Source organism: Excalfactoria chinensis, chromosome 3 (genome assembly GCF_039878825.1).
Source record: "Excalfactoria chinensis isolate bCotChi1 chromosome 3, bCotChi1.hap2, whole genome shotgun sequence".
In the NCBI taxonomy this organism is placed as follows: Eukaryota; Metazoa; Chordata; class Aves; order Galliformes; family Phasianidae; genus Excalfactoria; species Excalfactoria chinensis.
In genome coordinates, this window is record NC_092827.1 from 61670099 (window position 1) to 61691879 (window position 21781).

Below are 21781 nucleotides of genomic sequence, written 5' to 3' on the forward strand. Positions count from 1 at the left end.
TCACTGGGTTTCTAACAATCTGGACAAAAAGTTAGTTCTGATCTAACAGGAAGTTCAAAAAACAATCTGCGAGTGGTTAATGTGGAAATGCAGCAATTAGTCGGACTAAAAACAAGGTATGTCACCTTTTCTCTTCTAGTTCAATTAATTATTGCATATATAATTAAAAGAAATAATAAAAAAAAGCATTTTGTCTCAGTCTATTTGGGTTTTATTCTGTCAAAACAGAAAGTTCTTCAAACCAGATAAACAGTCAAACAGAGTGAATGAGAAAAGTCTGCAAAACAAAAGATAAATTAGTGTGCGCCTCCAGAAGAGAGAGTCCCAAAGCCAAAGAAAATGAATACTCAGTGCTGCTAACTTCATATATGGAATAATTTGGGAGAGGGACTGGATTATTTATCTCCAGATAGAAATGTAAGAACAATACAGGCAGATACATAAAACACTTATTAGTGGTTCTTTGTATTTCCCAGTGGGTGCTGGGGGGGAAGAAACAAGAAGATGGATGAAACAAAGAGAAAATAACTTTCAGTTGAGAGATAATTAAGTTATCCCGCTCTGTCTATATCAGGAAAACTTAAGTTTACAGTACTGCTGAGCACTATGCATTAATGCAGCATAACCAGTGTAATTTATCAGTATAATCAAAACACAATGCTTCCCAGAAAAACAGGCACCATTTTTATTAAATACTGTGATCTAAAGCACTGTGGAAGCCTAAAGATTGTGTTGCTGAAGGAATACAAAGGAGGTATGGAAAAGATTTAGGTCTGCACCTGCCACAAAACCAGAAAAAAAAGATACTAGAATTGTTATAGCATCAGGAATCTTCTTCCAAATTCTGCTGAAGGGAGAGTACTAAGAGAGAAAAGGATATCATCACTGAGTCCCATTTACTCTAGGTAAGCAAAGATGTGGTTTTGTTTCCTTCCACAGCACTGTAACTGAAGATTACCAAGCTAAGAAAAACAACAAAACCAAACCACACACAAAAAACAACCAAACCAAACTAAAGACAATTCAGACAAGTCAATAGATAGTTCTGACCTTTGATGGCCATTTGTAAGCTACATTGCAATTGTAGAGAGAGATCTCTTACAGAATAAGCTTTGATGATAACTGTCTTTAAAACAAAGCAGCATTCTAAGAACATGGCTTCTGCCTGGGAAGCATCCTGTATTTCAGATAAAGCACAGCACATAACAGTGCTTACATCCTGAGGTTAAAAATTAAATATATATATATATTTAAAAAACAATAGTACAATTTACTACTAATTAACCACTATGGCCTCAGCCTGTTGTCAGTGTTTCGCTGTTAAGAAATCAAGCTTTAATTCCCCTCAGGTTTCATTCCACACCACTCAGAAAAATCAAAACTACTTCCTTGAATTTTTACTAATATGACTTCAAGCAGGCTACTGTTTAGATGCTGCAAGACCAACTTTAAAGCTCCATTGAGGTGACCTTAACTTGAAGGATAACAGAGCTCTATCTGAAAAGGGGGATGAATATTTTTATCACCATGAGATCTTCTCATGGGTAGAAGCGTGTTTCAAATGCAGTTTGAGGAACAGCTAAAGCACAGGTAGCAATGTTGAAAACAGCATCAACTGTGTAAGCACACTTTGGGCATGAGCCCATTGACCTCCAGTACCCAAGTGCTCTTCATTCTTCTGTAATGCTCAAGATTTCAATCCTCAGCACATCTGGGTAGGAGAGAATAAAAGCATATTCCAGTAGTGTGTGATTTGTATGTCAAATAGTTTGGAACAGAATTCCTGCCAACTCCGTACAGTAAACTAGCTATTTATCTACAGTAAGGTCTTCCTTGCTAAGAGGAAAGATAATGGCAGAGAATTAATCTGAACTTGTTCAGTAGTAAGAAGGGAAGACATTTGATTTTATGTCTGAAAACATTTTGTGTGGCTGCATGTTTAAAGTACCCACATATAATTCACTGATACATTTCCCTTGTAACACAGATGTGGTTTATGGGGTTTTCTACGCTTTCAATTAAAAGAAGGTAACAGACAGAACAGACTTGATTTTAAATGATGTGTTTATCACATGACCTTTGATACCAAAAAAAAAAAAAAAAAGCTTTCAAAGCAAGGAATCTGATTGCCATAACAAAACTATTACAATAAAGCAGACTCCTGGAAATATTCTCAATTGCAGTGGGAATCACTAATCTGCTAAGATGTTAATTTGTGTAAATTAACTAATTTTTTGTACTAAATAAATAAATAAGTAGTTCCACTCCATCATATTACAGTGGTGGAATTTTAAGAACAGAATTTCAGAGAAGCTCTATCATTGATCTGTATAACCCTAGGGGCAGAAAATACTAATTCTTCCTTCCTTTGTGCAACCCATGGCCAGTAAACTTAATAAACAGCCCTCTCTAACTCTGCCATAGATCTAAAACTACGCAAAAAGTTTACTACAATTTCAAATTCTTAGAGTTCTCCTATATGATAAAAAAAGTGGCAAGAAAGCTAAAAATTGAAGTATTTCTAATTTCTTTATCCTGACCACTTATAAAATTCAGCAGGTAGCTTGGTGGATTTTGTCAGTCAGCTTCATTCAGATGCTGAAGTTAAAAGGGAAGGGAAGGATCAAGTTTGATTTTTATTTATTTATTTATTTTGTAGCATTGCCTCCCTAAGGAAATACGGAAAAACAAAATGAGAACAAAAGGTGATAAAAGAATGATGAGTGATAAAATGAACTTCGAAGGATGTTTCCTGGAAGCTGAAGAATTGTGTTTGACTCTGCCAATTACTATACTGCATGGTACAGCTGAATGCTGACGTGGCAAGTATAAGGGCAACACAAGAAAGAAGAAATCAAAGCTAGCTCATAACCTGATTTTACATTCTTGTGATAAAGCTGAAATTAACAAAGTTACAGTCAATATCAAATTAAAAAGGAACCTATAACAGATACTCTGTTGTGATGTAACAATGGATGTATTCAAACTAATCTTGGTTAATCTAGGTCAAAACCAATTCCTATAAGTTTTCTCCTACATCTCTCATCCCTTGTCCTTGCAACACTGCTTTCCTTGGCGTGAAAAGTTCTAGGGGGCAACAAGAGACTGGAAAAAGCAATTCAGAATCCGCACGTAAATGTATCACTCAGAGAACTCCCTGTTGCCAGTCTTCTCCCAGTCAGGAGTCATGAACAATTTCAATTCCTACAGCAAGGATGCAAGGACAGAAGCAACAACCCATGGAAAGCAGTACCTCAGCTGCTAATACATACTTTATATATATAAAATTTGAATGAGAGCAGAAGTTGCACATAAATTACAATAAGATTCACAAGCAGGTAATGAGAATCCTCTCCAAAAGGACATGATGTGCTGTCAGAACTGTAATGCTCAGTAATCCAATATTCTGTTGATGAAAACATCTGTGCAAATCTCCCCAGAGAAGCCTCAGTACAAACAAGCAAATTTTTACTTGGGCATCAGAACAAGGAAAGAAAAAGTCCTAGAAACAACACAGGCTCTCACTCTGCCACTCTGGAACTTAAATTGAGGTCACTAATTGCAAATGAGGCTGTGTGTGCTGTGCGTTTTTGTGCTGTTTAAATTTAGGAGACCTTCAAATTTAAGACTTTAGTTAACTGAAACCATCATTACCATTTGTATTTCAAAATAAAAAACCCTCTCAGATACTGTTGACTACTTCCTGCCTAGGTGGAATTACTCTTTTACCTTACCCAAGTACAAATTAGGTGAAGTCAGACAACTAATACAAAGACTGAATTAGACTATGATTCAGCTTTCTTTTGTAGTGTGTATTTATAAAGGAATAGAGAAACCTTCAAAGATGATGCGTGAGAAGAAAAGATATGATGGAGTTTATTTTTAAATATTATGAATATCTGTAAAAGATGTTCTCACAAGGTAATTTTTTTTTCAATTATATTTTGATTGTATAATGTATTTCAAGGGGATATGAAAAGTAACTCAAATTATCTTAATTTATTATAAAGTACAGAAGAGTCTGAAATCACACCACAGCAGAATGGCATGGCAAGACTTTATGGCTACTGTGAAAAACCCGAGACTGAAATAATCACAGGAAAACTAGTCCAATGTACCCCGAATTCTTACACAACATGCAAGAAGGCATTTGCATTCTCTTTTCTTTTGTGTAACCTGAGGGGTTGAATATTTTACAACCTCTATGGATTAACTAACCCTGCACCTCAACAATTCTGTTGTGTTTTTTTTTTTTGTTTTTAAAGTACATTCAAGAAACAGTGATTTTCCAATTAATGCTACTATTATGAGTTTCCTCCAAAAGTAATGTTTTTGCTATTTGTAGTACAGTTTACAATCCAGAACCACGCCCTTCTCCTTTAGCAATGTTACGTGTACTTCATTGATGTTAATGAGCAAACTTTAATGTATTGCAGAGAACATGCCTGAGAGGCTGACGGAAAATAAAACATGAAACATTTTAAAAGCAAACAAGCTTGCACTCAACTCTCTCACTAAATATCATTGTTAAGAAGAAACACTGCACGTCTCTGGATGTGTTCAAGTTTAGCGAAGCTTTATGGAGATGGGTGATATTTTTTAATAATATTATATTATTAATATACTATAACAATAATATAATATTAGTATTAGACAAAAGTCTGCCAACTCATACTTTCTCAACAGAATGAGCAAATACATAAGCGAGCTTTTCCTATTTCTTGACTCTGAAGTTGGTTGTTTTTCAAAACAATAAAACATTAGAGATGCAATAAATCAACCAAGATTGTGAGTAAACTTAGCAAGACAAGCAGAATGCTTTCAAGGATTTCAAAAACCAAAGAGTAAAACACAGCACAGCAGCTAACTTAAATCACAGAGAAAAAATGGCTCTAATTGCCAATATTCAAACTTCCTCACAAAGTTGAATTAGAATAAAGTTGAATAGAAAATCACAAGAAATTTTGCACAGAAGTTACACTGTCAATGCAGGAAAGATTATTTGTTTCCAATGAACAAACCTGAAAAGTTTGCTATACAGATTCAATGATGCATTGGAAGAAAACTCAACTCCTTACAGAAGCTACAAGCCACAGTTACAGAGTAGCTACTCCTTTATAAATTATATAGAAGAGTAAATTATTCACGTTCTACTGCAACTGAAATCTTTGTAAATGACTACTAGCTTTTTCCAAGATAAATTCTTAAATAACTAAAAGAAACAAGATTTTATTATAATGTGGCTAATGTCTTAAAAACATTTCTGACTTAATTATACTTTGATCATAGCATATTTTCTCTATAATTACAGAGATATTTGGTACATTTTTCATAATTTGGGGATTATGGGCCTAATAGGGAAAAATTACTACATTCTTGATAGTCTCTGATACAGACAATTATCTTGGCAAATACTAAGTAAATATCATTTCTAGGAGAGTTGTGTTTCATTCCTTAGCAATAATTCATCAAAAGATTTGAATCTTTATGACTCTGTAATGATTGCCTTCCTAAAGCTGACCTGTTTTACTTCTAATGAGATACAATTAGAACACATTCTAATGAGAATGTATTCACAGAATACATTCATTTCAATTTGTGGGGTAAAATTTTGTAATAATGAGGTAAAAAAACTCATTCTAAAGCATACACAATAATGTATTAAGAGAAAAGAAATGAACAGAACTGATGACGTGTTTTAAATCAAAAACCAGAGAAGGAAATGCAAAAAATTTTTCTTCTTCCATTAAAAGCTTGAATAATTCCAACCAAAGCCATTCAGTAATAGTTCAAGACTAAATCATTGGAAAAAAAAAATAGAAATTCGTTTGGGAAACTCTGAAGCATAATCAAGTAATTGCAATAGAAAATACATACTAGGAAAAAGTAGGTCCTTTTTCTTATCATCTGACTATTCCCAACGGGGAGATAGTATTTTCTGACCTGTTTTTGAATGTATGCTCCTTCTTGGTTCCTCAGGCCCCTCAATTGGCTGGTCAGCAAGGAAAATTCGTGCCTGGTCCACAGCACTGAGAATGGTTTGCTCTTTATCCTTCAGTTCACGTCGCAGAGCCTTTCGCAAAGAGAAGGAAGAATGTCATTTGTAATTTGATCTTATAAACAACAGACAGTAGACCATTTTCCCCTATTTCACATCTGAGTGGACTTGTGTAGCGATTCAGACTGCAAGATTAAATGTAAATTTTATGAAATAGAAATGACAAGAAATGAATTAAGGTTAGAAAGGTTATTATTACAGAATTAACTGGAATAAGTGAATACAAGAAAGATAATAACGGTGGATCTTTAAAGCACTCGTCTAACAGGAACTGAAATCATTACACTGAACTTTAAACAGAACTGATCAAAGGTTTTATTGATATTAATAAGATTGCTAGTATGTAGTAGAAAATTGCTCCAAAATATTTTTTCTTTCTTTTTTTGTGGAATAGAAAAAAACTGTATCTACTGAAAGTTGTGAAAATTTCCCAACTTCTACTGCAAAACTACTTCCTTAGAAAACACTATTTTTCTGTCTCCTATTAACAATGTTCTTGAAACCTGAACAATATGTAACCACAAGCTTTATGATGAGAATATATTCCGAAAACAAACTTCTCAAACTAGCCCAGGTACTTTAATCTTTATATACTGAAACAATTAAATCTTATATACAGGGGAAAAAAAGCAACTTTGCAATGCTTCCATGATGACAGAAATGAATTTAATGATGTTTTGTTCTTCAGTGATTATGACCTTTTTAAAGGGTTAATTGTAACCATCCTTTTACAAAAGAGTAGTTAGATATGTTTCCTATAAAACATTTCCCTTTACTCATTTTTTTAAAGTATAAATCAATCTAAACTAGAAAGAAATTGCTTTGTATGATTTATTTGTACTACTTTCTACCAACCAAAAAAGAAATATTACTTAAATATTAATGTTCTGCTTAATATCTTCCAATATTTTTTTTATATCTAATTAGGAAATCAATGCTCATTTTGCTGACACAATCTGCTCAGTTCTCTCTTCAGCTAAGAAAAGCAGTTAGCTGGTATTCATAACAAGACAAATGCTTCAGACATCAGAAAATAGTTTATAGTGTAAAACAAGCGCAGACAGAAGAAAAGGCTTCTTTTCTCCAAATTCCTCCACGTGGTGGAAGTGGTGAGGTTACTTTCCTGTCAAGGGTAAAGAATGAAGATACTTCTGGATGGCTTAAGTCACTTAGGCTCTCCTGTCTAGAATACCTGAGCTATCACTAAATTCTTATTTTCCTGCAGATTCCTTGCACAAGCTCTTCTTACATAATTGGTTTTCGTTGTTGTTGTTCAAAAATAAAAGGACTCCTCTGAGGTTAACCTTCTCAGAAGCATTGTTAAAAATTTCAGGGGGACAACAGAACATCAAATTTAACTTCCTCATTAAAGAGCAAATGTCTAGAGGATGAAAAGCTCTGCATGGATCCAGCAATACCAACAACAAAGGCTATCATCCATCTGCTCCTGGAAGTCAGGCTTCTAAACTTAAACAAGCCTTAATGAGAAGCCTACCCTAAAACTGAGCATTAGAGGTTTCGTCCAAAGATTTCCAAACAATACCGTATCTTGATGAAGTTGTTTCAAAAGTGTTAGATTCTTAAAGACAAATAATGCTTCTCAGAATTCTTCCCCAGATTACATTCTGATTTCTTAGCTGCACACAAACGAAACCATTCAGCTGAATGAAAAAGAAATGCTCCTGTGCTCCTGCCATTGTTCTTTCATTTTTTCTCACATCACCAGTGCTGCCTCAGGTATGTACAGTTTCACTAATGACACCGTGAAACAAAAACATTTACAGAGCAAAGTGAAACATTTTTTCATAATAGACTATATTCTCTGTGATTCTAATTCATCTAAATGCAAAGCAACAACAAAAAAATTAACAATGAAAATGCAACGAAACTAATACTGCATGACAACACAGTAACAGCAGCGAGATTACCCTTCCCATTCTTTCAGCCACCTATGTTAATGACCTTTCAGTACAGAACAAAAACAGTGACTTTTTTAACTTCTTTTTAGAAATTCTGTCACTAAGCCTATGCAAACAGATAATTGCCTTCTAGATCTTCCCACCATGTTTGCCAAGCATTTGTCTTGCAAGGAGAGGCTGTGAGAGATGGACTTCTTAAGCCTGCAGAAGAGAAGGCTTTGGAAGGGACATGATAGCTGGTTTCTACAGCTGTTTTCCTTGCTGGTTTGATCTGACTGAGTAGAGCCATCCTCATCAAAGCAGCTTGTTGACCATAGCTGTGAGGAGAAAGTTGGGACTACAGACCTCCCGAAGTGTCTGTTTGCCTGAAAGAACTTGTGGATCCCACGGTTCAAACCTATACAGCTTCACTATTGGGAACAATACTCTGACAAGGACTGCATTCTCTGTGAAGCTCTGTTCCTGTGCAGCAAACACAATTTTGTCCCAGTTTTCTAAACAGCTTTTCTAACTTGAAAATCCCTACATGCTACACAAATTCTTTAGACTTTTCAAGGCTCTGCAAACAATCATTCAGCTTCTGCCTTGGCCATCACATTCATTTGTCCAGCACAGAAAATATTTACACTTTAAATATTACAAGTGCTATCTTATCCTTCTCATCAGAAAGCTTTTTGATGTCAGACATACAAAAATATCAGCCACTTGACTTTGGCCCTGCAGGTGGCAGTATGTTATTCTCTGCCAACACTGCATCCCCCACTGTTCCTTCATCCTCCTCATCTCCCTAAATTTTCCCACTCTTTCTCACTTCTGCTCCAAATATTAAAAAACAACAAAAACAGATCAAAATATGCCATCTCCCATTATATTTGTAGAAGTCGTATCACTTCCAAAATAATGAAAACATTTCAGTCTGTATTACACAGTTCTACCTCTGATTAGTATTAACCCTTGTTTTTATACCGAAAAAAGTCTTCAGAACAGCATTAATCCTGCACGTATAGGAATAAAAGCAATAAGCAAAATAAGCCCAATTTCTTTGAGAGATTTAGTACATACTATGTTAAGAAAAAGAAAAAAAGTTATTTACACACCAAGCCCTACTGTCTTAAAAACTATATTGACAAGTTGATGTATCATAAATGCAACATTCTTAAAGAAGTCCTTCAACATACACTGAATTAAAACTAATCTTGAAAACATTCCATATGCAGAAATTTACTTCAGGAAAGAGGGAAGACAGGAAGCTATTATCACTAGTGTACAATTAAGGCTCCTTGGAGAACCGCATTCAAAAATTACCCATTTAAAATGTTTTGGGTTATTAGAACCTGTGTGGAGTCATAATTAAAACACTATCTTAATTTTTAATATCAAAGAAAAAGAGGCGCTATTACTTCAGCATGATAAAGGAAGTGTTTCTACTTAGAATTACTCTTAGCGTTTTTTTCCCCATATAATTTTCCAAATATTTCCAAAACATTTATATATAAATATATATATACATATGTATATATATATCTGACATTATGTGAGATTTTGGGCTCAGAAATTCCAGCAAAGTTAGAAATAATCTGGAGATGGATCTCTTTTGCTGTCTTGCCAGCTTAACGTAGTGTGCTCATGAATTTCTCCTAATCACCCTCAATAAAACTTCAATCAAGTTTGACCTCAGAGACCTTGGATTTAATTCTCTGCTCCCTCCTTCCACCATCCTTGTCAGCTAAGTTGTTCAAATTGAGATTTTAAGATTATCCTAACAATGAATCTACAGCCTTTGGCCCATATAGCTCATCATTAACAAATCATCCATGTCATTCCTTATAATTAATAAATCATGACAATAAAATATTTTAATGTGAAAGAAACTTTGCATATGTGAAATATTAATATTGAATTAATTTATGAGTAAAAAACATCATAAGCCCACCATAGATTTTTTACATTAAAGTTTATATGCTTCTTATGCTACAGATGTAAAAAGTAGCTTCAGAACAGCTATTCAAACTTGCATGGCTTTTTTCCTCATTTCTTCAGCAACACTCAATTTATTTCCCTGTCTCTCTTTCTGCAAGTAAACAAGAACAACGAGAGTACATGATGCAAGAATAAGCAGATATATCAACAATACCCTCTTCTCCTTCCAGGCAAACCTCTCTGCAATAGAACAAAAAAGAAATCCACTTAGAAATCTAATCTCTAGCTCAAATATAATCTGACTTGAGTGGACTGAAGAAAAGTTTCATTGGATAAATCAGATCTACAAGAACACTACAGAGTAAAAGTAAGTCATAAAAAAGCCAGCAACTAACATAAGGGCTGCAATACTGGATTTTAGTATTGTATTAAAGGTTTTTACAAAATAAGAAGTGTAATTGTGTATTTTTATGTCTTATACAGTTTTGCTCTTTGAGATACCACTCAAATGGCTACTCAAAATGGATGCACCTCTTCCAACAGAGAAATATATGACTGTGTCCTGTTATTCTCCCTTACTCATCTTTAAGGACTAAAATAGAGCACCTGTATTTCTTTGAGGGTTACACAGGTTTTGGTAGATGGAGAAACTTCCTGGAGCTAGCTTTTCAGGGTAGTATGGTTAGATCTTGGTTGGACTCAATGATCTTTAAGGTCTTTTCCAACCTGAGTGATTCTTTGATTATATGATACTTTGCATGGATAAAAATAGGTCAAAAATTAATACAAAATTTTTGGCAGACATTAAATAATAAATGAAAGTATGGCAAAAGGAGATCCTTCATGTTACCTGATTGACAGAATAACCCAAGTAATCACTACACATGATTCTTCTGTCTACCACTGACTCATTAAAGGGAGGGATCCAAGTAGTGTTACACACCTGATTTGTAACTATTACTAGTCATTGATTTACTCTCCATTTTTATTTGTTCGTCTTTCAGTAACTGAAATATAAATTTTTCACACTTTAACTTTGGAAACAGTATGTCATTTACCCCATTACATCACAGTATCACAGTATCGTGTGAGTTGGAAGGGACCTTAGAGATCATCTAGTCCAACTCCCAGGATTCGACGCCTCTGTGTAGCAGAGCAGCATTTCTGCCACTTATGCCACAGGGGGGATTCGAACCCCGGGCCTCTGGTGTTGCAAGAAGCAACTTATACCACTGCGCCACCGGAGGCACACATCAAGATAATTCTAATCTGTTCGCCCTCTCAATTACATAGATGCTTATAACGTCTAATATAAAAATAAACTCTTCCTACAAGCTACTGTTTTCCAACTGAACTGCCTCAATTTACAGCTAAGAACTTGCCTAAACCAAGGCCTTCTAAAAATTCTTTCAGTTATGTTTCATATCAGAAGTCATTTCCACATTTAAGAAATTACAATGCCAGAACAAGTTTTGCTATTCATGAATTTTTACACAATTTAGTGTACCCTGTAAGCACATATTTCCTTCAATTGTACTTTCGGTTACATTTCAAGCATATTAATTGAGCTTCCATAATTTACAGCCTTTTTTCCTGTTCTGAATGGTACAGAATTGTACAGAATAATTCAAGGAGCAGACCAGCTTAACAGTTCCAACAGATGAAGGCAAAGCTAATTTCAAAGAAAACACGTGGGAAATTTCTTTAAAACTGAACATATTTAAATCAGGTCTCATTATGCACTCCTTCAAGGAAGTAAAGATGCATGTTATTGTGGCTTGTATCTCTTTATCACACTGTAGCTTCGTATGCCAATCAGCAGCTCCTGTAGCATTTAATTACCTAGCCATCCTTACGCTGTACCAGGTGCTTGCAAAGCTTCTGTTACTTTTATACACAAAAATGAAATGGAAAAATCATCCATGGCATATGGCAGGATGAAGGGAGTAAGTAGGATAACTGAGAAAACTTGGAGACGAGGCTGTTTATACAGATCACACAGAGACTGAGGCTGTGATAGAGTCTTTGCCAGCTGTCTGCATTGTTAAAGAATCAACAAGAAAACAAAATAAATGTAGCGTGTTTTAAAGCTGTTCCTTCATGACAGACAGTATTTAATATAAACACATATGCACAAATTTTCAGCAGCACATATTTTGGTCTCTGCACACATTTCCACGTGAAAGTAAATTTTATAATGCATCTGCTCCAGCTGACAAAAAATGCATTCAAATAAAGAACAATATTTGAGATGGTGCATCTTACCATGCATCTACCTGTTATTACTTTATACGCAGTCTGTGTGGCAAGAGAAACCAGGAAAGAGAAAAATGGTGCATAATATGCAATAATTAATACCTGGAGATGAGCATAAGAGAATTATGCAGCATGCAGGGCTTTACAGATGAGACATAGCTCAATGTAAATAGTAATCAGTGACAACAGTGACAAAGATCAAAATAAGGAAAGAAAGGTAAGGATCACAGAGAAAAAAGAGCCTGTCCAGAGCCCTCTGTAGGGCGTTCCTCACTCCCTGGCAGATAGACTCTTCCGCTCAACTTGGTCTCATCTGCAAATTTACTGAGGGTGCACTCAGTGCCCTTGTCCAGGTCATCAATGAAGACATTAAACAGGGACAGGTGCCAGTACAGACACCTGGGGAAGACCATTTCTAACAGGTCATCAGCTGGACTTAGCTCCATTCACCATGACTCTCTGGGCTCAGCCATCCAGCTGGCTCTTTACCCAGCAAAGAGTGTGCCTGTCCAAGCCATGGGCTTTGAGCTTCTCCAGAAGAATACTGTGGGAGACAGTGTCAAAGGCTCTGCTGAATCTAGGCAGACAACATCAACAGGCTTTTCCTCATGCACCAGGTGGGCCACCTGATTATAGAAGGAGATCAGGCTGGTCAAGCAGGATCTGAATTTCACAAATTCATGCTGACTGGGCCTGATTCCCCTGGAAGTCCCATATATGCTATGTGACCTCACTCAAGATGATCTGTAATAAATAAATAAATGTTAGCCTACTTTGGACTTTCCCCTGGATTTCTCAAAAATGTTGTTTCAGGACATAAATAGGGTGCTTCTCCACTGAGACTATTAATTTCTCTTTCCCACACCAGCTTATGGATGAGAGGATGCATTCATGGCTGTTCAATGAAAAAATCATCCTGCTCTGTGTACCCTCTTATGGACTGGCATTACATAAAAAAAGCACCTCTAACTACTTCTTAAACAAAGTGCGTTACAGTAGAACAGCTTAGATCCAAAAAGACGGAGGATGAAAACTGTGCTTTATCACCTATTGTTCCAGCTTTCAGAAATATTACTTCTAAAAACTAATAGATTGACAATCTCAAACTGTATCTAATTATTTATGTGCTAATGTCTTAGTTAAGAAAGGGTAACTGAATTCCTTCTGATGTTGTTAAAAGTAGTTCAACAACTGTAAGGCTATTTTCTTCATTTTCCTTTAACTGCATTTAAAAAGAATAAAATGACATTTTGAAGCCCTCTTGGAAAGTTTTCACTTAAAATAACCTTGCAGAGACTTTGAACAGACTCCTTTGGGAACAAAAGAGAATCTGATACTACATCATAATGGCAGAACTAAGCTTTATTTTAATATAGATTGCATTAAAGGACATTTAAAAGCATTTATTGACTTAAAGAGTACAAGGCTATACTTTTTCTTAGGAAACAAAATGAAAACTGATTTTCACACAGTTAATCATTTGTCAGTCATTAAGGAGAACCCCCTCTAGTCTTTTGAGAAAGAAGAACTGCTTCAAGTTTTGCATTCCCCAAAGATGCTACAAGAGCTAAATCCAAATGGGGATGAAAGGAGACACTGTTTAATTGAGCAAAGGTTACAAAGCATAAGGAATAATGACGTTCATTAATGTCCTCCAGCACCAATAATGTTATGTAACTGGAATTTTTATTTCCTAGCCCACTGAGGGGAAACTTTATTATTTGTGTTTCTAGGTCACAAATAACAGATTGGCTACCCTGAAAAGTTTGGTACTGGAAAGCGTGGAATGCTTGTATCCATGTAATTTACAAGTATGTTGGAAAATTCACTCTAAAACCCTGACCTGTTTCCAAAGACATTGTTTTCAAGACAGATATTAGAAAACATTATGATTACTGTTCTATGATTATTTTTCTTTACACAAAAGTAATCTGAAAAGACAAAGATCTCCACATACACACGAATTTGCAGCTGAACAATAAATTCTCAGGAGGAAATCCTCTCCAGATTTTTCCTTTTTTGCTGGAAACTTAGTTTGATTAGTTTGTTAAAGACTCTGCACAAATTTTGCCTTTTTTCCTTCTTTGATTTCATGAAATGCCACCTCACACTTCTTTGTACCAAGAGAGGTTTTCTCTTTCTATAATTAAGCTTACTCTTATCAATGACAATACCAATACCATGCCTGTTGTCTGGTTTTCGTTCACAATGATATGCTCTAGTTTTGTAATGGGAAAAGCAAGCGGAAGTATCGTAAACATTAAAGATACCTGCTATGATACAACATTTAATTTGCTCATCAAGCTGGCTTCTAAGCTAACTCAGTTTATTTTGGTCTGAAGCCATTTTAGGACAGCAGCTGTAAAGGTCAGAAGATTCATTAAATTTAATGGCTCAAATAAAGCTACACAAAAATGGATGAAAACAGGCTTGTTTAAAATTGCTGTGCACAGGATAAATATATATATATAAATAAGTTTTTTAATGGTGCTTTTACAAAAATATTCACTTAACCAATCTAATCAGGATTTAACGTAGGAATTCATACATGTTGTGCTCCATACACATCAAAATGCCTCAGTTGGAGTGCAGAATCTGACAAAAGCAGAGAAAAAGAAGCTCTTGAAGCTTTCTGCTCTTTGGGTAATCAGAAATAGTGTTTACTTTTACACAACAGCAGTAATCATAATGCAAGCAGTTCCGAGAATTAATTCTCAGATGCTAAGCACTTCTAACTATGTATTCAATTTTACATCACAGAATAACAACGTACTTTTCACAAAGGAAAATTCATCCCTGGAACCTTTTATTTTTATGGAAACATGGCAGCCATCCTGTTTCAATAGCCTTGAAAGACTAGAGGTTTAGGGTTTGGTGGGGATTTGTTGCTGTTTTGTTTTGTTTTTTATTAAAAATCTAAAGAAAAGTCTGGAGTAGGTTTGCAGAGCAGAAGAGTGTAAAACTTTTGGTTTTAATTTTGCCTGGAGAGTTACATAATTCAGTGTGCCTTAACCCTGTTTAATTAGAAAATGCCAATATACTCAATGAGAACATGACAGCCCTACAGTAATCACTACCCACGTACATGCTGGCACCTGATGGGCAGCAGTACCCTTCTGATGAAAGAGCAGGTTATTGGTACTGATGTTCTCCTTATTTCAGAGAAGGCACACCTGGGCACCAACCCACAAGATAACAAAAACTGAACCACAGCTGGAAACGTGCCACCTGATTCTTGACTTCATGAGCAGTCTTATAAATGGTAGTGAAATGTATTTCTACAAGAGCCATACAAACTTGAGAACAAGCAGTATAAAAAGCAATGCATTTCCAAGCACTTTTTAGGCATTCAGGTATTGCTTTGTCATTGATTAATATCAGCAAGCTAGAAGGATGACGGGTTGTAATGTAGTAATCGCTTCACAATTACATTGTAATTTATTTTTACATATAGGCATTTTTCAGGTCCATATCTGAAGTTAAATCAGTTTATGCCAGCTACACAGACTTGATCATTTGAACAGGACAGGCGCATCTTCTACAATAAGCGTCTCTCATTTTACAAGTCACTGAATGGCAAAAGTAATCTAAAATCTGACATGAGATTCAAAGGTTTTAGAAAGCCCAACAGAGCCTCATGATAATGAGCAGGCTTTAAACATGGGTAGATATTTAAAGGGCTGCATGGCCCCTTAAAAAAAACAACTTAACAAAGAAAATGACACACACAAACACAAATGCCTGACCAAGTGGAAACAAAATATGCAGGAAACCAGGAGACCAAAATGCTCATTTCTCCAGCTTTTTACTTTTTGGAAAATGAATTGACATCTGTTACTAACAGAAGTAATCCAAGGGATCATGAAGAAAGACCAATCATTTGACAAGAGTAGAAAGCTTGTCCCACTGTCTGAAAAGCAGTTAATTATTATCACTGATTATTTATTTTAAACTAAACTGTTGCTTTAAAGTGAAAGGTTTCATGAACCATCGAATCTCAGACATAGGTTTCAAAACAAATGATGATAGATTTTCTGCCACTTGTTGAGAAATAAGGAGGGGAGAGAGTGGTGGCAGACAGATGGGAAGGGAAATAACCCTCCATTTGTCCCATTTTCCTTTTTTTTTTCTTTTTTCTTTTTCATCTCTCCCCTTTCTTCTTTTTTTTTTGTCTATCCCTTACAGTCTTTGCTAGTGGCTTCTGCACAACAGGTTATAAGAAATTTTTGAATAAACCAGACCATTTATTCTACCATGCACAGAGCCGCTGTCCAGACAAAGACTGACACTATGATATCAATCAACAAATGCATTTTATACCTTCTGCCAAGAAACAAGACAAACAAACCTCAGCAAAATGTTATCGTACAATTCCAAACAATGCACAGTAGTTAGTCTATTTCTAATGCACTGCAAGAGATCATACTCTCGAAAGTCAATCTATAAGATGGAGCAATACATAATCTAAGCAAGTTCAATTTCAAATGGATCTGTTTTATGTACCTATCTAAAATACAGATTTTACATTTCTTTCTCCATCTACACTGAAGTTTTAACTTATATGATGAAGCAAAGCAGATTGGTGTCATTCATGTTAAGTCTAAATATTTTCAAAGTGGGACACTGTGTAATGCATAACTTAACAGCACAGCTTTGTGCAGGTTTTACTACTTAATTACGTAGACCCCAAATGAGATTACAGTGGAAACACTGACAGACGATCAAATTTATATCTCCTCTTTATGGGTAGCAACTGGTATAATTTCTGCTGATGATTTATACGAGATAATACTCAAAGAGAAAAGCAGGGGAGGAACAAAGTATGAATAAAATCATTTTTATATGCATCCTAACAAAGCAATGCCTCCAAGCTGACACAAAACACATAAAACGTCTCTGCATATTAAACGGTTTATTACTCAATTTCACTGAAGTACCCAAATATTCTATTAGCACTAGAAAACCTGTACATCCACAACGTCTTCCACCATTTCCCTGTACAATAACAATTATCTACCCCTTCACACAAAAGAGAGAAATTCTTCCCCTTTCTTTGTTTGCCAGCAATAGACATTTCTGTGCTTGCGTAGTCTATATTTTTACTGAGCACTGACATGCTGGCAGTGCTAACAGAGCATCAGATTCCGGTTTCAGGCTGGGATAATAATGCTACTTACAAGTTGGATGTTGAACTCTTGTTCTTGAGACAAGAGTCTTATACTCAAGTCACCTTTTGCTCCTATTGAAGGATTAAAGTTTCGTCTGCACTTCTTCAAAGAAACATCAATGAGACCTATTGTGTTTGGTCTTGTAAGCTGCTTTACTATTAAGCAGTACCTCCTATATCACTGCAGAGGTCTTGAGAAAGTTATTAAATGCAGTGCACACTCCAGACACTCAAAAGCAATATTACTGCATGCAGCCCTATGAATAATCAATGTATGAAGATAGGAAGTGCTTTTGTTGAGAACATGCCAATGTCTCAAGTACGTGAAAGGTTTCCTGTAACATCAGCCTCCTCAGTGCAAGTGCACATCAGGGCCCTTGCTGATGAACTGCCATCATCAAAAGAAACTGTTTGTATTTCATGACATCATTTATGAATTATAAATAATCAGAAAAGGAAGATCACAGCAAAAAGTCTCAGACGAGTATCTCCTGTCTGACAGATGCATAAGGGGGAGAATAATGCCCTCAGCAGAAGGAAGCACTGGCACAAGCACTCGGTTGAAACTTGGTTTGCGTGGGCCGCATACACAAAGGTTGCTTCAAAAGTAATGCAACCTATTTTAATCCCATGGAAACAACTGATACAAAGAGAACAATAACAAGAGAGCAAATTCCCAGCTACAAAGCACTATTTTTCAACATAGTCACCACTATTAGCTATGTACTTTTGCTAGTGATGAACAGTTTTGGCAATTTGAAACATTCTCTGTTTCTTTTATCAAAACAAAAAGCATAGCTACTTATTTTTCACTGTTTACGGGATTGTGTTTAGTCAGTGAATCAAAATGCATACAATTATTTGCTGTAAGTTGAGCTGGCAACACACTGTGCCCTTCCCTCACCCTGGTTGCAGCTCAGACAGCATTAATAGCACACCTATGTTTGGCTTACGCAGAGCAGCAGATGCGCTCCTGAGACCGGGTTGCTCAGAGAGGCAAAGTTGCAGTAGGAGCAGACGCCAGGCCATGCTACAACTTGCACTGGGCTGCATATAGCCTGTGGGTTGGACATGTTTGGCTTAAACAGACAACTGAATAATTGTCAAAAGGGAAGATATGCTGTATTCTGTTGCTGTATTCTCTTCCTTTGCAGCGAACAACCAGAGTCAGGGACAGGCAGCAGGAGACAAGCTATGCTGGCTTAGAACAAAGTCCTATTTGACTGTACCAATTGCAGAAGTCATGCCAATCAATACTTTTTAAAGCATCATTCAAGTGACTCCAAATTACTACCCAGGACTCAACTCAGAAGGTTCTTCCCCTAACAAATAACAATTCTTCATTGTACTTACAACATGATATATTATTAGGCTGGATTTCAAGACAATGTTCTTTATCAGCAGGTGATCAGTCACTGGAACAAGATCACCAGGTCATGGTACCAAGCTTACTAGATTTTAAGAAGCGTCTGGAGAATGCTCTCAGATATATGGTACCAACTTTGGGTGGTGCTGTGTGGAGCCAGGATCCTTACGGGTCCCCTCCAACTTGGGATATTCTATTTTATGTTCTGTACTAAATGCACCCACCTCCCTAATACTCCAAACATTTCTCTCTTAGTCATTTTACACCACCGAGATCTACTTTCCTCCCTGGAATTTCATTTTACTCTCCAAGTTTTTTTGGCTACAGCTTTCTGCTTTCAAAACTATCTGAAGAGTGAGCCTTCGTAGAGTTTACACCGCAGTTGGTTACTGCAGCATTAAAGATTATACTGGAGATCTGATTTTGGCTCCTTCTCAAGTATTTGGTGTCCATGAATCATTTGTTAGTATTTCAACCATCTGCTAATACTTTCAACATCTGCTCAGCATGAAAAAGTGGTGGTGTAAAACCACTACTGCAGAAAGTAAGCAGTGTCCAAGATGGGAAGTATTCTTCTTCAGAAAAATTACTACTTTAAATAGCCTGGGTATATTTGCAAGTGATACAAAGAAGGATTATTCTAAGGGCAACAAGACTGTTTCCCTCTGGATGCACACCTCTTCAGCAGGTTCTGGTTGACATCAGAAGGTACATGAAAACACACACACACACACAGAGGGAGAATATGACACATATCCATACAAGTCAACTGCATTAAAAAAAAAAGGGGCCCAAGTGTAATATCTCAAATGCTGCTGCACAACAGCAAAGCAATGGGCATCGCAACACTGTTTTTGATAGTGGTTGCCCAGAGTAGTTCTGGGTGCCCCATACTTGGAAGAGTTCAAGAGTAGGTTGGAGGGCCCTGGGAAGCTTCATCTTGTGGTTGGCAACCCCTGCACTCAGCAGGAGGCTGTAACTAAATGGGCTTTAAGGTCCCTTCCAACATAAACCATTCTATGATTCAGTATACGTACATCAATTTAAAAATAAATAAATAAATAAATGAAACTGGGTAAATCTGAAAGAAAAATGTCAGTGTTTTGCAAATTGTGTTAAATCACCCAATTACAGGTCTAACTCGTAGCTTCTAACTAACTAAGTTTGTTGTTTCATTATTTTAACTTAATCTTGTTAATATGGAGCCTTGCTGCAAAAATTGTCATTAACCACTTCTTGGAAGATTACAAAGTGGTTTTCCCACTTATGAGAAAGAAATCACTTAATATAGCTGACACTAATCTGGGGTCAATTACTGGAAGACAGAAGTACTTACAGGCTTTCTTCCACAAAGCAAGGTAATACCCAGTTAACCCTGCTACACAAGAACTTCCCCTCAGAGAGCAGACTCAGATCACAATATTTCTATTACTTCTGCTCATTCACTTCATTGACTTTCTCTACTTTTTTTCTCCAGTATGAAAAGCGTTAGACTGTTTTGGTTGGTTCATTGATGTTTTGTTTTTCATATTGTTTTAAAAAATGTTGGGACAAAAGAACTGACAAATTTTCCATGTAGAAAAACCAAAATCTTTTTATATATATATATATGTTCTCAGATTTTTAAGAAAATGATATATATATATATATTCTTAAAAATCCGAGAACATGAAATCAAACTATTTCTCATTGAGAAGCATGGAATATATAAAAGCTAATTGTTACTTTTAGTCTTGAATCCTCAAAAGCAAGCAGTACAACGTGGCAAAGTTACCTAGTAAAGGCATGAAGAAAAATAGAAACAACAAGAAATAAAATGCAGAAAATAACAATAACACGGTATGCACATATTTTAATGTATTAAAACCAAAAGTAGATTTTTAATTTTGTTTTTGGTTACTGGATCCTATTAGCAATATTCTGACATATCTACAGTAATATTTCCCAAAGAATTAAATCGCAACTTGAATGTAAAACATGCAAATGCAGTGCAGCAAGACACCTACACATAGATCATTTACCCAAGAGAGCCTTACTGTAATATGTACAACAAATATAGATTATAAAAGCAGTAAAGGAATGTCACTTATTTATTTATACTGTACATTGTACTGGGTTGTTCTGACTTTAGTGCTTGCAACTCAGGTAAGAAGTAATTGCTTTCTTAGGAATCTTTCCACATTTACTTACAAGCATAATAAAATCTGGTAAGCATGTTCAGTTGCTCTGCACAGATTCTTAGACCACATCAACATATACCTGCATTATCATTTTCCAGGACAGAATAAAGCGGTATGTTTCACAACTGCCCTGCATTTGCTTTCATTTTCTCTCAGGCTAAAGAACTCTGTTCAGAAAATACCTTTGCTTTTACATGCTGTGGGTTTTTCTTTTCCCTTTTTCCTTTTGTGTATGTTTACTAACAGCCATTCCCCCATGTAAATTTACTCCAGAATTTTAAATTCATTGTTGAGAATAATAACTTCTCCCTTCTCTGTCAGTGCTGCTGCACCACCAACACGAGAAGCATAAATTGAAAGACTTGGATGAAAAAAGGGTTTGAGTAACTGGAGCTAAATTATGCTCACCATGCTAAGAATCTCTTAGAAGTCAGAAATGTCAGAAGACATTAGCTGCATGTTGATACACAAGAGCACAAAATCATAAGAAAACAACCCCAAACAAGGCTGACCTATTGAAAATAAATGATTTCAACCAAGCATGACTGCCTTGTAGCTTCAGACTCCTTGGCACGTCCCTCTCTGCCCATATGCATCACCTCCTCTGTGCTCATCTCTGTCCACTGCACCTGAGCTCTGAGCATCTCAGAGTGTCACAAACACAGCATGACAGGGCAAACTTGCACATCTCTGGTGTTGGAAAAGCTGTGTTTGGTTCCTGTAATACCTCCATGCAAAATGAAGCAACGCTGCAGAATTAATTCACCTTTGTGGAATGGGAAAACAAACCTAACTGCTGAAAATCAGAGATTCAATTTTAAAAACCATTTATTGCCTTCTTCTGTGTGAGAAAGGGCAGTACACAACTGGGCACTTCTCCCTCACAGATGAAAAACTGTAGAAGAATATACGACC

General features: G+C 36.0%; 1 protein-coding gene across 3 annotated transcripts in view; it reads right to left on the reverse strand.

Moving 5' to 3' along the window:
* The window catches only part of UTRN (utrophin), a 340380-nt gene that overhangs the window by 80201 nt on the left and 238398 nt on the right, over positions 1–21781 (reverse strand). For all 3 annotated transcript variants that reach the window (XM_072330886.1, XM_072330885.1, XM_072330887.1), the window contains one exon: positions 5944–6073. In XM_072330886.1, the coding sequence (XP_072186987.1) occupies positions 5944–6073 (130 nt within the window). The remainder of the gene's footprint in view (positions 1–5943; positions 6074–21781) is intronic.